Genomic DNA, 13,701 nt, shown 5'->3' with positions numbered 1-13,701 from the left:
AGGACAAGAAGAATTGTCCGAAATCGAAGGCGCGATGAGGATGTAGGCAGCGACCATTCAGTTCCAGATGCAATGGATAATCAATAACCTAAAGACAGATTCCGGGTGGAAGTTTTCCTTGCAGTGTTGGACAGCCTACAATCTGCGCTGGAGCAACGTCGCAAGGCATACACCTAATTGAACACATGGTTTCGTTTTTTGCGAAATCTGCATGACCTAACACCTGCGCAGATCCAAAAAAGTCTGACAGACTTTTAGAAGCATATTCCCAGGATTTGGAAAATGGATTGAAAGATGAACTACCTCAGTTTTCAGAATTCGTAAAGCACATTGCTATTGATTGCTCCTCTCCAGAACTCAACTCTTGCACTTTGATTAAAGAAAACAATATTGACACCACGTTTCCTAACATTGACAATTTGTTGCGCATTTATCCATGTATGATGGTAACTAATTGTACTGGAGAGAGATCATTTTTAAAATTGAAGTTGATTAAAAACTATCTGCGAAACACGATGGGGCAAAAGCGGCTACACTTATATGTAACTCTTTTGAGTATTGAAAATGACATTCTGAAGTCATTGAACTCAACTGAAGTCAAATTTGCAGAGATTAAAATGCGTCGAAAAGACCTTTGAATGATATTGTTGAAGTTTTATATTTCTCCTTGCAAATAAAACATTACATTAGACTTTTGTTATTTTTGTTGTTGTAGAATGTAGATCAAAATCTATAAAATATTCAATTACTTCCCGGATATTATCTGTACATCAAATCAATCTGCTACATATTCAATGCAATGCAAGGATTGTGGAAAGTGGGTACATGCAAGATGTGCTAATGTCAAGAGAGCCGCAACAAGATTGGCGAAGTGTTTTGTTTGTGGGAAATGCAGTAAAGGAAGGAATGAAGTGGAAAGCCATGATGATGAGTTCTGCCATGGCATCGAAACAGTGACAGACTTCTGTTATCTGGGTGATCGGATAAATGGAAGTGGTGGATGTGAAGCAGCGGTGACAACAAGGGCAAGATTGGGCTGGGCAAAGTTCAGGGAATGTGGGGAAATGTTGTATGGCAGAAAATTTTCACTAAGGATGAAAGGGAAAGTATATCGGAGCTGTGTGCGGCCTGCAATGCTATATGGTAGCGAGACATGGATATTGAGAGAGAGTGAACTGGCAATCCTGAGAAGAACGGAAAGGTCAATGGTGAGAGCAATGTGTGGGGTGAAAACGAGAAGGGAAAAAAAGACTGAAGAATTGTTGGATATGCTAGAGATGAGAGAGACCATAGACCAACTGGCAAGGGCAAATGGAGTAAGATGGTATGGACATGTGATAAGGAGGGAGGAAGGAAGTTTTCTTAGAAAGGCACTAGATCTAAAGGTGGATGGGAAGAGGAAACGCGGTCGTCCAAGAAGAACGTGGAAACAAGTGAAGGATGAATTTAAAAAAGTCGGACTGAAGGAGGAAGATGCATGGGACAGAGTGAAATGGAGAAAAGGGATTAAAACAATTGCTGCGCGGAAACAATCGGCCACCCTCACTAGTGGGGAACAAACCCACGATGGATTATGATGATGATGACAGGCCCCGCACTTGGTTAATCCGGCACTGGTTCCTGGCTCTGAGCGAGTTGTTCACAGAACTTTTTAATGCGCCATGAACAAGCGGTAAACTTCTATGAATATGTTTGATCTAACCCAAAAAGAAGTAGGCTATTTCCAAATTTGCATAACCTTTTTCACATCTTTCTTAGCATACTGTTTCACAATCCTCAGTTTCCGTTGAGCGCATGTTATCCTCCATGAAACGCATCAAAACGCTACGAGCTCGAACGAGCAGAGAGAATGGCAGTACTAACCCTGCTTTCCATAGAAAAAGAACTAAGCAAAACATTGGATAAAGAAGCTACTTTGGAACATTTGAAGAACAAACGGAGACGTTGTTTGTAAACCACAAATGGTAAACAAGGACAATATTCAGTAGTTATATTTCTAAACTATTTCAAGAATTAAAATATTTGCTCCTCAAAAGATGCTTTTGCCCCCCTAAAACATTATTCCTGTCTACGCCACTGGAACAGTGATCAACAAAGTAGCACTAAAATAAATCCTACGAAAAAGATATCGTGGCAATGGATAAAGCTATATACTAAAACAAAGATGGTTTAAGACCCATACGCCAAAACGCTACCGCAGAAAAATAAAGTAAAAGAAATTTGAATCATATTCATCAGGTGCTTTGAAAAAAAAAACAATAAATTGAGATATCATCGCAAAGACATTCCCTTCTTTGCTTCCTTCCACACAAGGAGCTTGCACTCCATTGTGGCATTGATGACGTCATTCTTCAGACAGCAAAGTAGGATGTCACCGCTGTGGAAGATCTGACAAATCTCCAGTTATTTCTTGACCGCTTGGTAGAACTGTTGAAGGTACTATCCCGCAAAGTAGGTTGGCCTAAAATAATGAAAAAAATCAGTGGGAGTCTGGGAGAACTAAATCACTGATGATAATAGCAATATTATTTTGTACTTATTGTGATAGCATATAGGATAGGTTATTACTTCAGTGCGAATTACAGATGCAAGACAACACACTAAGGAGAGGAGGAAAAGACAATGCAATTATCGAGGCAGCTGCTTTCAGTTTTAAGAATGTGGAATCGTTTAAATTGACATTTGAAACACTGGGCTACGATCGCACAAAAGCCCATCGTTGAAGAGATTACCTTTTCAGAAAAGATAAATCTACAATACTGTTTTATTCTTGTATAGCAATTAACAAATTAACTTCCTCATCACATCAACATGTTTTCAACTGATATCTGCTAAACCAACATCAATGTGCAAGGAAAAGTTGTAATTATTTTCTCTTGATTGCTTTAATGTAAGAAATTTGGGTAGACCACGCCGTGGGTAGATTTACTTCTAAATTCTATTTACTAATAGGCAAAGCACATCCAAATTTTATCAATCATAAGGTTCACCTCAATTTTTCGGGCAGCAAGTTGGTCTTCTGCAATGTCGACCAGAGCTTGCTGTATCTGGGTTAGTTCCTTTTCTGCTCGCTTGACGTAAGCTCGTAACTTCTCGGCGGCCTCTTGATTCTCGGTTTCCAACCTCATTAGACTTTCAGCCTGAGCAGGCAAAGATAAAAGTATCAAACATGTGGGTAACAAGTCAACAACCACAAAAATGAATTTTCTTTAATCAACTGCTATTACAATTATCAAGACCTGTCGTTGCGCTGTATCTAGGTGTTAGAAACAACAAACTGCAACCTTGCCAAGAAAATGTTGTTTCGATATAATTAACTTACATCCAGTTGCTAAGGTGCTATCTAGTGCAGGCGTGGGAGCTTTTTTGTGGGAAAATTTTTTTATCAAGCTGATACTTTGCTCAGACCTTCCCCATATTATGCAAATGGCTCAGAAAAAAATCCCCATCAATCGGATGATGGGAAACCACTTTTTGGGCCCTTTTTCCAAATGACGTCACAATCCCTTTTGGGTCCAACATATGAAATTTTCAAGTTTTTCAAAATAGGACATATTATACATCATTTTTTAGCTTTTTTCAAGGGGAACAACTTTTTCTATTAATCAGAACCCTGAAAATGTACAGAAAAAAAGTTATTACCGATTAAGCAACAGGATAAATCTATAAAGTTCAGGCAAATTTGAAATTATTCGTCACTTATTCTTCTATATTCTTTGACAAGAATTGAACAAAGTAAGCGAAACATAAATTGAAGCTATCATCATCATCAAAAACGTCAAAGATGTTGCTTTCCTCCTCGTCTTGTCCCGTTTCATCTTCATTGTACGAGTATTCCTCTTCTTCGGTACCAACATCGACGTTTTGCAGAAGTGAAAAAAAGTCTTCATTCTTAAGTTTTTCGTCTAGTCTCTGGAGTATGACGTTCATACTAATTATTAGCCTACTTAGATAAGAAAAAGATGTAAAACTATCTTTGTATTTCAAGCATACTTACTAAAGTATTACATTCAACACCATGACTCCAGATATTGCTGATAACTGCAGAATTCTTTTTTCATCAATGGTTGTACGATCAATTTCAAACCGAGCAGCACACAGTAAAGAGGACAGCAAAAAGCTTCACTGGAATTTGGACAGATCTTGCGATCGAGCAAACTCTTATGCGCTCAAATAAGTCGCGTGGAGGATTGACGGAAGGAAAAAGTATGACAGAAAAGTGTTCGACATCTTTGGGTTTTGAGTGTGAGTCACTCGGCAAGTATTCATGAAGCAATGACGCAACTATGCAAGGCTCAGTTTCTATGAAGCAACCAGCATGAAGAGTTGGGTGCTTCAAGAAAAAAGAGGGATTACGAAGATTTCTGGCCTGGTTAACAACGAAACACCCATTCTTGGACCAGATGTAAACCTATCTTCTCTTTCAAATGGTCTAGTGTCCATCGCTGGAAAAGATGACGTCAATTGTAAACAACGGAGCAAATTGGTCAAAATATCCAGAAAGGTTTAGATGGGGTAGCAGTTACTAAAGCATCATTCAAACGCAAAGATTGATCAAGCCATTAGAATCCTTAATGGAAGTAAACAAAACAAAAAGTGGTGCAAGTGGTATTGGTCCGAAAGTCATGTTCAATAGGATGATTGCTGCTGCTGAAAGAGAGGAAAGCTTTGAGCAATTTTTCGAATTCGAGTTGACTTCAGAGCCAATGTCGATGTTCAAGGAAGGCATGATGATAAAGCCTGACAAACCCTCCCTTCGAAAAGTTCTGCCTGGTTCTTCGTCGCATGCCTTGAAGGAAATCAACAAGCAAGTGACTTCTATTATCGACGGTGGTGCATTACTACATAAAGTTCGCTGGAAAAAAGGAATGAAGTTTTCGGAAGTTTGAAATTCGTATGTGAAATATATCCAAAACCATTATACCCATGCTGTTGTTGTGTTTGATGGCTATGATGACGAAAGTACTAAAAGTTACGAGCACTTGCGCCGAAATTCCGTTCCACAGAGCACGTTTGTGAAAATAGATCTGAGCAATTCACTTCCTTTTGCTCAAGATAGCTACCTCATCTGCATCGAAAACAAGGCTGAATTCATCAAGTTTGTTTCTACCCTGCTGAGACAATCCGAAGTTGAAGTTCACAACTGCTCTGATGATGCTGACAGTTCCATTGTAGCGAAATCCCTTGATTATGCTTCTCTTCGAAAAGGTCCAGTAAATGTCATTGCTCATGATACTGATGTAGTTATTATGTTACTGCATCATTGGAAGACTGGCACTCATGATGTCATCCCTTTGCATGCCATATGCATGTATTTGCCATGTCTAAAAGTAAACAAAGATAAATATTACATACAGGGTATCTAGAATTGAACAATATCTTAAAAGTGTAAATATTATTATATAATCCCTACGTAAAAATACATATCTGAGTGTAGTAAGCGTTGAATCTTCATTGTCACCATACCAGATCTTGAATGCAGCTATAGATCTGACTTTATTTTGGGAACTCCAGACATTGCTGATAATTGCAGAATTCTCTTTCAGCGTTTCTGATTTTCGCAAACTCGTAACCAAACTTCCTTTTCCAAATATCGATGACGTTGTGTCGCATCCTGACCATGCATGGAGGAAAAGAAGATCTTCTTTGATATCTTTAATACTTGGGTTGGCTTCTTTGATGCTCCAGGCTTTGTTGAAGCGCTCCTGGACGAAGTAAATAATTGCACAGGAAAAGCTAACACCAAGCCAAAGAGCAGCCTACTTCCATGGGCTACGTCTTTACTTGGTGAAGAATTTAAATTCAATGTTTGTGAATGGGGATGGAGAAACAATAGCAACAACGAACTTGTCCCAATAATGACGGATATATGCATATAGCACCAGAAGCATTGACCAAAGTAATTAGATGCAGATGTAAGAAATCAAGGAAAAATCCATGTGGAACGAAAACTTGCACCTGTCGTAACTATGGAATGGCATGTGTTTCTTCGTGTGGTGAATGTCATAGTACTGAATGTGATAGTACAGTAAGTATGCTTGAAATACAAAGATAGTTTCACATCTTTTTCGTATCAAAGTAATAATTAGTATGAACGACATACTCCAGAGACCAGACGAAAAACTTAAGAATGAAGACTTTTTTTCACTTCTGCAAAACGTTGATGTTGGTACTGAGGAAGAGGAATGCTCGTGCAATGAAGATGAACGAGACAAGACGGGGAGGAAAGCAACATCTTTGACGTTTTTGATGATGATGATAGCTTCAATTGATGTTTCGCTTACTTTGTTTAATTCTTGTTAAAGAATATAGAAGAATAAGTCCAACAGTGACGAATAATTTTAAATTTTCCTGAAATTCATGGATTTATCTTTTTCCTTAATCGGTAATAACTCTTTTTCTGTACATTTTTAGGGTTCCGGTGAATAGAAAAAGTTGTTCCCCTTGAAAAAAGCTAAAAAAATGATGTATAATATGTCCTATTTTGAAAAACTTGAAATTTTCATATGTTGGACTCAAAAGGGATTGTGACGTCATTTGGAAAAAGGGCCCAAAAAGTGGTTTCCCGTCATCCGATTGATGGGGATTTTTTTCTGAGCCATTTGCATAATATGGGGAAGGTCTGAACAACGTATCAGCTTGATAAAAAAATTTTCCCACAAACACCACTTTTTAAGGTCCCACGACTGCACTAATCTTACTTCTTTGTCAAGCATGCCTGCTGGTTGAAAAAAAAAGAATTCAGTAGACAAAAACTGGGTGTAATTTAACATGTCTTTGAGCTGTCATGAACTCCATCTGAATCATGAGTCATTGATATAAAAAGCAGTAGATTATTCTTAAGAATGTTTGAAACACTACACTTCTCATATCAATATTTTCCCACCTGCAGCTCTGGTTGGTTGCTATCAGGAGGAAGGGAATCAATAAGGACGTCAATGTTCTTTGTCGTCCGGGAAATCAGTGAACAGAATAAATGGATTGTCTCTAAAAAATGCGATTACAATGATTCTGCAGTACAGATATTAAAAGTATTTGCATCTTAAATTTAAGCTATGTGATCTGCTTTATCGATTTAACCAAAGTAAAAACTCAATTTGCAAGTATTCCTTTGAAGTAAAACTGAGAACCTAGATGCAATAGAAAAAACAACGATAAAGCATTGCAATCGTATGCACCGGAGAGCTCACACATGCTTGTCAAATGTAGCAGACAGAGATTCTTAATCTTTAGTAAAGCATAAAAAGGCTGACATAAAATCAAAATGCATGTAACCAGTCAGGTCACAAAAAGTTTTTACGGTCTGGACCTTCATTAGTGACGCCAGGTTCTTTGGACCCCGATTTTTCTAGGCCTGTGAATGATCCTGGAGTGGACTTCTGTTGTAATATCCCGATGCTGTTGCACAAATGATCAGCCAACTGAAAGATTACATGTTCAGATTACAAGCAAAATATGGAGTATGACCGCAGTTGTCACAGTACCTCTTTGTAACTTTAGAAATCAAGACAACTTGATGCAGCCGACTTGGCATGAAAACTAATGACCGCGGCTGGCTTCTCATTCCGAGAATACAGATTATGTTTATGTATGTTATAATAAAGCACGTGAATGTACCGGTATACAAATCGAAGCCAGAGATATCTAGTCTAGAAATCTGTGATCGAAGCACTAAGAAGCGACCATCATATTCAAATTTCATTGCAGCACAGCATATGATCTATTTCATTGGCAGATAAATCATACGTTTCAAAAGTTGTGAAATACAGAGATAATTTAAATGACATTACCGAAGCTTTCGATTCAGCTGATTACAAACTTGTTACATACGGACGACGATGAATAGCCTACTTAGCTATACATACAAAAACCGTTACAATAATGCTTGAAATAGAGATGAGCTGATGATAGACAAGTAAACTAAACAGATGCTTCGAAAAGAAAACAATATCAGAAATGCAATTGACATGGATAAATTTTATGTTCCTCAATACGCATTTTCAAAATTTCAACGTAGCTTCAAATAAAAAGGTGTGGAAATTTGGAACTCAACCCCGCTGGAAATGAGAAAAAACTCACCTAACTCATTCAAAAATCATTATAAAAATTATCTACTATCGTATTACTAATGTTGATGGCTTCAGGCCTATGTAGATCTCTTATTAACCGATGCATATTGTGTTCATTCATGCAACTATATGTTTCAATTCCTTTGCTTCGCTTCTTTGATGGCTTCTTTTATGCTTAATTTATTACCTTTTTTGTTGTTGAGCGTGGCTGCTTGACTAGAAGACCTTCCAGGTCACTTCGCAGCCACCCGTTCCAGTATCCACACATTTTACGTGGTCGTCTGTATTATTTGACTTTGCTCAATGAATGTGTGTATTTATACTCGCAACAAAATAAACGCCAATCAATACCGAATAAGAAAAATGTAGTTACCTGATCCACTGCATCCTGCAACTGTGTAAGTCGATCAGACATGTGAGAATATTATCTGTACACTACTGTCCACCTTATGGCAGTGAATAAGATTGGTCGACCTTACAACTATATAAAATTAATGCAAAGGTATAAAAGTATTACAGCCTGTGAGCATAAACAACCAAGAAACACATGCCATGCAATGACAATAATGTAACTTTTTCATAGCGTAGTTAAAATCAGAGTTACATTTATGTTAACTTTACAGTTTTGCAATAAACCGTCACAACATTGCAATGAACGCACAGTTGTATATGTTGAAAAAACTAACATAATATATATATATAAAGAGATTTCAGTTAACTGTAACTTCCACAATGCGCAGTGTACACAACACAGATTCAAACATAAGCGTTGATAATGGGATACTTAAGATGGTTAGTAATGAATTAAAAAGATGCTGGGTAACACAAGCAAATAGATGATCATGGATTTCTACTTTTTAAAACTCATAAGCTTGATCTTAGTCAGCAATTCAAGATATCGCAAATGTTGTTCAACTACTGCATAATTATTTTGCAGTAGAAATACTTCTTCTAAATTTAAAACCATCAAATTTCGCATGTGAAGTTAATAGATTTATCAAAACTCGCAAGACGTTTGCAAAGCACAATGGAGCTTCGTCAACTGAACAATAATCTGATAAACGCTTTCGATTGTAACTGCATGAAATGACATATAATTTATTGATAAATGAATGACATCAACAGTAGAATGTTAATCACAAAAACAATATTTATTTGTAATGAAATTAATCTTAACTAAGTTGTATCTATAAAATTTATTCAACACTATTTTCTTTATTGTATTTCACTAAACCATGAAGCCTGACATCTAACTAATGCGTTTGAAAGCTACAGCGTTGAAATCAGATACAGTGATACCTTATCTGCCTAATCAATATAAGACATATTATATACAATATTTGATGTAATCCGCTCTGCTTGGCTTTTTGCTTGGCATTGAGCAATTTTTGTAGTATTAATAGGCTAGTATTTATTGCTTAAGACATATATAAATATTTCAGCGAAGAAAGTTAAATTTTTATAAAACTGAGCTGCTCATATTTTGACATGCCAATAACTAAGTATCTTGCCAAGGCATGCTCTTGAGCAGTGTCAAACTGGCATCATACAGGTGGCTCACTCTTGGTTATAAGTAACGCAAACTTCACCAGACTCAACAAACAGTGGCTATAGTGTAGGATTTACGGTACAATTCCTATGCCATAAAACGGATTGTGCAATTATTTGATAGGAAATACAAGTTTAAATAAATGATGTTTTGAATACATACGGTATCATAATTTGATCATTTTTCAATATCAAAACAACCAAACATGAATCAAAATGTATGTTATGTATGGCAATCATTTTATTTGATCCAGTTGAGTTTAACATGTTATTACTTTTAGATTTAAGTCTTTTTTCTTTTTTTTAGTATAATATGTACTGCCGATTTGATGATTGCTTGGCCTTTAGCAAGAATTTTTCAGTTGTTATTGATGGACCTTATCTCTTGCATGAGATTATTGCCTGCTCAATGCTCATCAATGTTGCCACAACAAACTATAAGGTTAATTAACAACAATATGATTAACTAAAACAGCCATTTCTTATCATCAACATGGAGCAGCCAGTTAAAAGTCAAAGTTAATATGTAAAAACTTATGTGGATCTCATTCTCAGCAATCCATGGCGACAAGAATAATGACATCTCTTTCGATTTATTGGGATTCAAGGCAACAAGTAATGTAGATCTCAAATTTGTCCCCTAACTTTATTTTTATAAGCAGATAAACATAAATTGATGAAGCAGAGGTGTTAAAATATTGAGAACAATCATTGTAAGAAATTCCAAAGTAAAGTATGTAGACAAATATCAAATGTTACCATGACCTCGTACAGTTACTATGTCAACATTTTCCCTATCAGATTTGGATTTCCCCCTGCAAAGTCCTTCACGTGTTGCATGAACCATATTGCTTCGGTCTTCAACAAAACAATGTAATAATGAGTACAACAGTGGAACTTCTGCGGTTTCTTTTGTATCTTCCACATTTAATTCTTTGCACAAAAACTTTCTATCCAGTTGCACTTCAGGTTGCCCAGACTCAGCAACCAAAACTGAATCAGTATATTTGTATTCATTGAATATCAAATACTCGCGAATAAGTTCATTAATTAGTAAGTTTTCATTTGATAAGCGAGGCTTTGTTGTGGTTTGGTCATTCAAGGCTTGAAAAACTTCAGTTCGTACTCGAGCTTTGAGATCACTCATTACTCCCTTTGATTCAAGAGTTTCTACCAGAGCTTTCTTTAATGCATCAACGGTTGCCATATTTAAGTTATTAAAACCACACTATCTCTATATGGTAACATTAAAACAATAAATACTCTGAACTGAAACATGTTAATCCAGAAATGCAAGTTCGGTCGTGGTCTAACCAGGATACGCATATCAGGCTTGGCAGTATGAAAAGTTGCACACCCCTCCCTGGACTAGAGCATCAGATGACTAGAAACACCATATCAGCATCTATGGGTGTCTGTGTCGTTAGTAGCTTCTAGGTGAAGAACATTATTGATCTTATTGTCTTGACTGAGGTATGAGACTTTTCTATAACCCAATGTAAATTAATATAATATGTGTAATTGTGTATTATATGGCATTTTCTCCATCTGATTCTGAAAGGCAACCAACCTATCTCAAGTGCTCATACGCCGAAGACAGTGACACTGTTAAAACTTTGGTTATACCACCGAGTGCTTGTTTTATTGTGAATACTAAATTTCCTGAACCATTCGGCTACTCTATTTTTCTGTACTGTAAATGCCAAGAAAGCCAACTTTCTTTGGACTGAGATACTACGTACTAGTGGCAGTATAACATTTAAATATAAATGCAGTTTATACCATCTCGGAATTCATTTCAATAATATTGCAATCACAGAAAATTGTTTAACTTAGCCTACTATCTTATTCAAGTCAAACACATTTCAAAGTTCCAGCTTGGTTATTTCAATCTTTCTCAAGAATTTTGCGTAGAGCTCGACCGATATCACTTTTTCAGGCCGATACTGATATTTATGAAACTTTTAGGCCGATACGGATATTATATATCGGCCGATATATCAGCTACGAAAAATTTGTTACCAACAAAGTTATTAAGCAACAAACCAGTCCAAGAAAGTTTATGCATTAGTTGCTGTAATGGAAAAATCATTCTTAACACAAATCACAAAAAACACCAAACAAAAAAGAAACAACCCAGGCCTCAAAATTCGTTTTTCCTGACGGCGGACAAACGTGTCCGGTCTAAATTCTTCGCCATTTAAGAGCTATGGCTACGGTTTGAAAGGCTTTTTAAAATTTCAGCGAAGGCTTTCATCAGACCAACCAGGTGCGCTTGGAGAGTCAAAGCGCCGTGTAGCTGCAATACGCCGCATAACTGATTAACTTCCTCCGAACGAGGTCGTGTGGCTTCTTGCGTCACAATGCTCTGGGCACGGGTCAGAAAACTTCTACAATGACGCCATACGCGCCGACTTCCGGGGGGGCTGGGGGGGCGGCGCCCCCCGTAAATTTATGGTTGAGGATCAAAAAAATGGCTATTACAAGTGGTGTTTCAGAGATAAAATACTTCGAGAAAGAGATTTAGATTATTTAAACGGACTTAAAGAATGCCGAAAGCAAAAAACAGCATACGTTGCTCTTGTCGACAAAACAGCAGCTGATCGCATGGCTTTCTCTGGGACGTGAATTACCGGTAGGCTACTGCTGGGATGCGCACGGCACGCACGCTCACAGACACACACTGCTAAGTGCTTATCTTCTCGCGCGTGAGGAGCAACTTCAAAGTCGAAACGAGTGGTAGCGAAAAAGCGAATGCGAGGTTGAATGTTTATTCTCATTTCACGAGTTATCCAAACGTTCGTTAGATTTTTTGTGACTTCAAACATGAAATCAATTTTAGCAAACTTTATCGAGTTGAAACCATGACAAAACGAACAACTACATGAATACACCTTAACACTTTAGCTGCCAGCGTTTTGAAAAAGTGAGAGGAGTTCTCCTTTTTCTCTGGTTGCCATGGTAATGAAAAAATGGGTTGCCAAACTATTGAAACGCACTTTGAAATTTTGGAGCAAATCAGTGTTGCAATTGATCGTCGAAATGACCATTGCATTTACAAGCGCGCCAGTCAGCAAAACAGTTTTTTTTTTGCATCGAATCAACCTGTTCAGACGTGAAATCAATGTAAAAAAAAAAAACGATAGACCGAGTGATTCAACGTATTCAAACATTGAATCAATGTAAATACGAACTGTTAGGCTAATTCGGTTCTTTGAACAAATCGAATGGATTTTGTAAATATTTCTCAGTTGCAACTTATACCTGATCAGCAAAAGTTCCTTTTTTACACGATTTCAACGTCTGGCGACGATGAAACGATGTAACAATGACAATTTATGCTGGCCGGTAGCTAGGCTACTGTACGGTAGGCTACCGAAGTTTAACTTAACCAACTAGGCGATTGCAAGCATATTTCCTTTCGATGAAACCTATAGGCTACCACGTTTGGTTTGCCTTTACATTACATTCAAAAGTTTTGCTGACATCATAGCATAGTCATAGCCTATATTCATAAGAAAATGCTTGCTTGGATTTTTTTAGCGACTAGGGTTAGATAGCCTACAGGACTTCTAGCTAGTACCAGTAAGCAGTCTAGTCTAGTGACTTTAAATGAATAGGTAAATTAGTCTAAACTTTAAAAAATAATAGAATATTTCAATTACCTTGCTGCATAAAAAGTAAGCTCTTTTACATGACCTATGTGCATTGATCAATATACTAGTAGCCTGGCATCATTATCCCAGTCTAAGAATTTCTAGACCTCAAAGTCATTGCTGAATTTCAAGCTTTGTTCACACTGATTGGTGTTTTGACTTTTATTTAATTTTAAGAATTTGGCGGGGAAATGGGTTAAAAATCGTTTTTTTTGGTTTAAAATTGAAGCAACCTGTCAGGCCCCCAGACTGGCAACACATTAGGATTTTTGGGGCATTGTGACATCATGTGACGTTAAATTACATCACAATTGCACGAGCTAACTCGTTTCCAGCAGCAGAACTGTTAAAGAAGAAATGCATTTTTCAAAACTGTCATCCGTGTTTTGCTTCAATAAACAGTGTATTGATGTATATATTGTGAAAAT

General features: G+C 37.1%; 2 protein-coding genes across 4 annotated transcripts; both read right to left on the bottom strand.

The window, feature by feature from the left end:
* Positions 1-2,112: 2,112 nt before the first annotated feature.
* Positions 2,113-10,360, bottom strand: LOC145771964 (mediator of RNA polymerase II transcription subunit 21-like). 3 transcript variants are annotated; one of them, XM_082583740.1, is made up of 6 exons: positions 8,443-10,360; positions 8,257-8,350; positions 7,310-7,421; positions 6,887-6,987; positions 2,991-3,140; positions 2,113-2,461 (listed from the first exon to the last, which is right to left on the bottom strand). In XM_082583740.1, the coding sequence occupies exons 1-6, from the start codon at positions 8,454-8,456 to the stop codon at positions 2,372-2,374; spliced, it is 561 nt and encodes a 186-aa protein (XP_082439866.1). In that variant the 5' UTR covers positions 8,457-10,360; the 3' UTR covers positions 2,113-2,371. The 3 variants fall into 3 exon arrangements, with proteins under 3 accessions (XP_082439866.1, XP_082439868.1, XP_082439867.1); XM_082583742.1 differs by lacking the exon at positions 8,257-8,350; XM_082583741.1 differs by lacking the exon at positions 8,443-10,360 and having other exon boundaries at positions 8,257-8,396.
* Positions 10,361-10,365: 5 nt separating this feature from the next.
* LOC145772570 (centrosomal protein 20-like) lies at positions 10,366-10,824 on the bottom strand. The gene has a single exon (XM_082584431.1). It carries the CDS (start codon positions 10,822-10,824, stop codon positions 10,366-10,368), a length of 459 nt encoding a protein of 152 aa, XP_082440557.1.
* Positions 10,825-13,701: the final 2,877 nt, after the last annotated feature.

Source organism: Aplidium turbinatum, chromosome 6 (assembly GCF_918807975.1).
Source record: "Aplidium turbinatum chromosome 6, kaAplTurb1.1, whole genome shotgun sequence".
Lineage (NCBI taxonomy): Eukaryota > Metazoa > Chordata > Ascidiacea > Aplousobranchia > Polyclinidae > Aplidium > Aplidium turbinatum.
The sequence above is the reverse complement of the archived record's forward strand: the minus strand, read 5'-3'. Positions and strand labels throughout refer to the sequence as shown.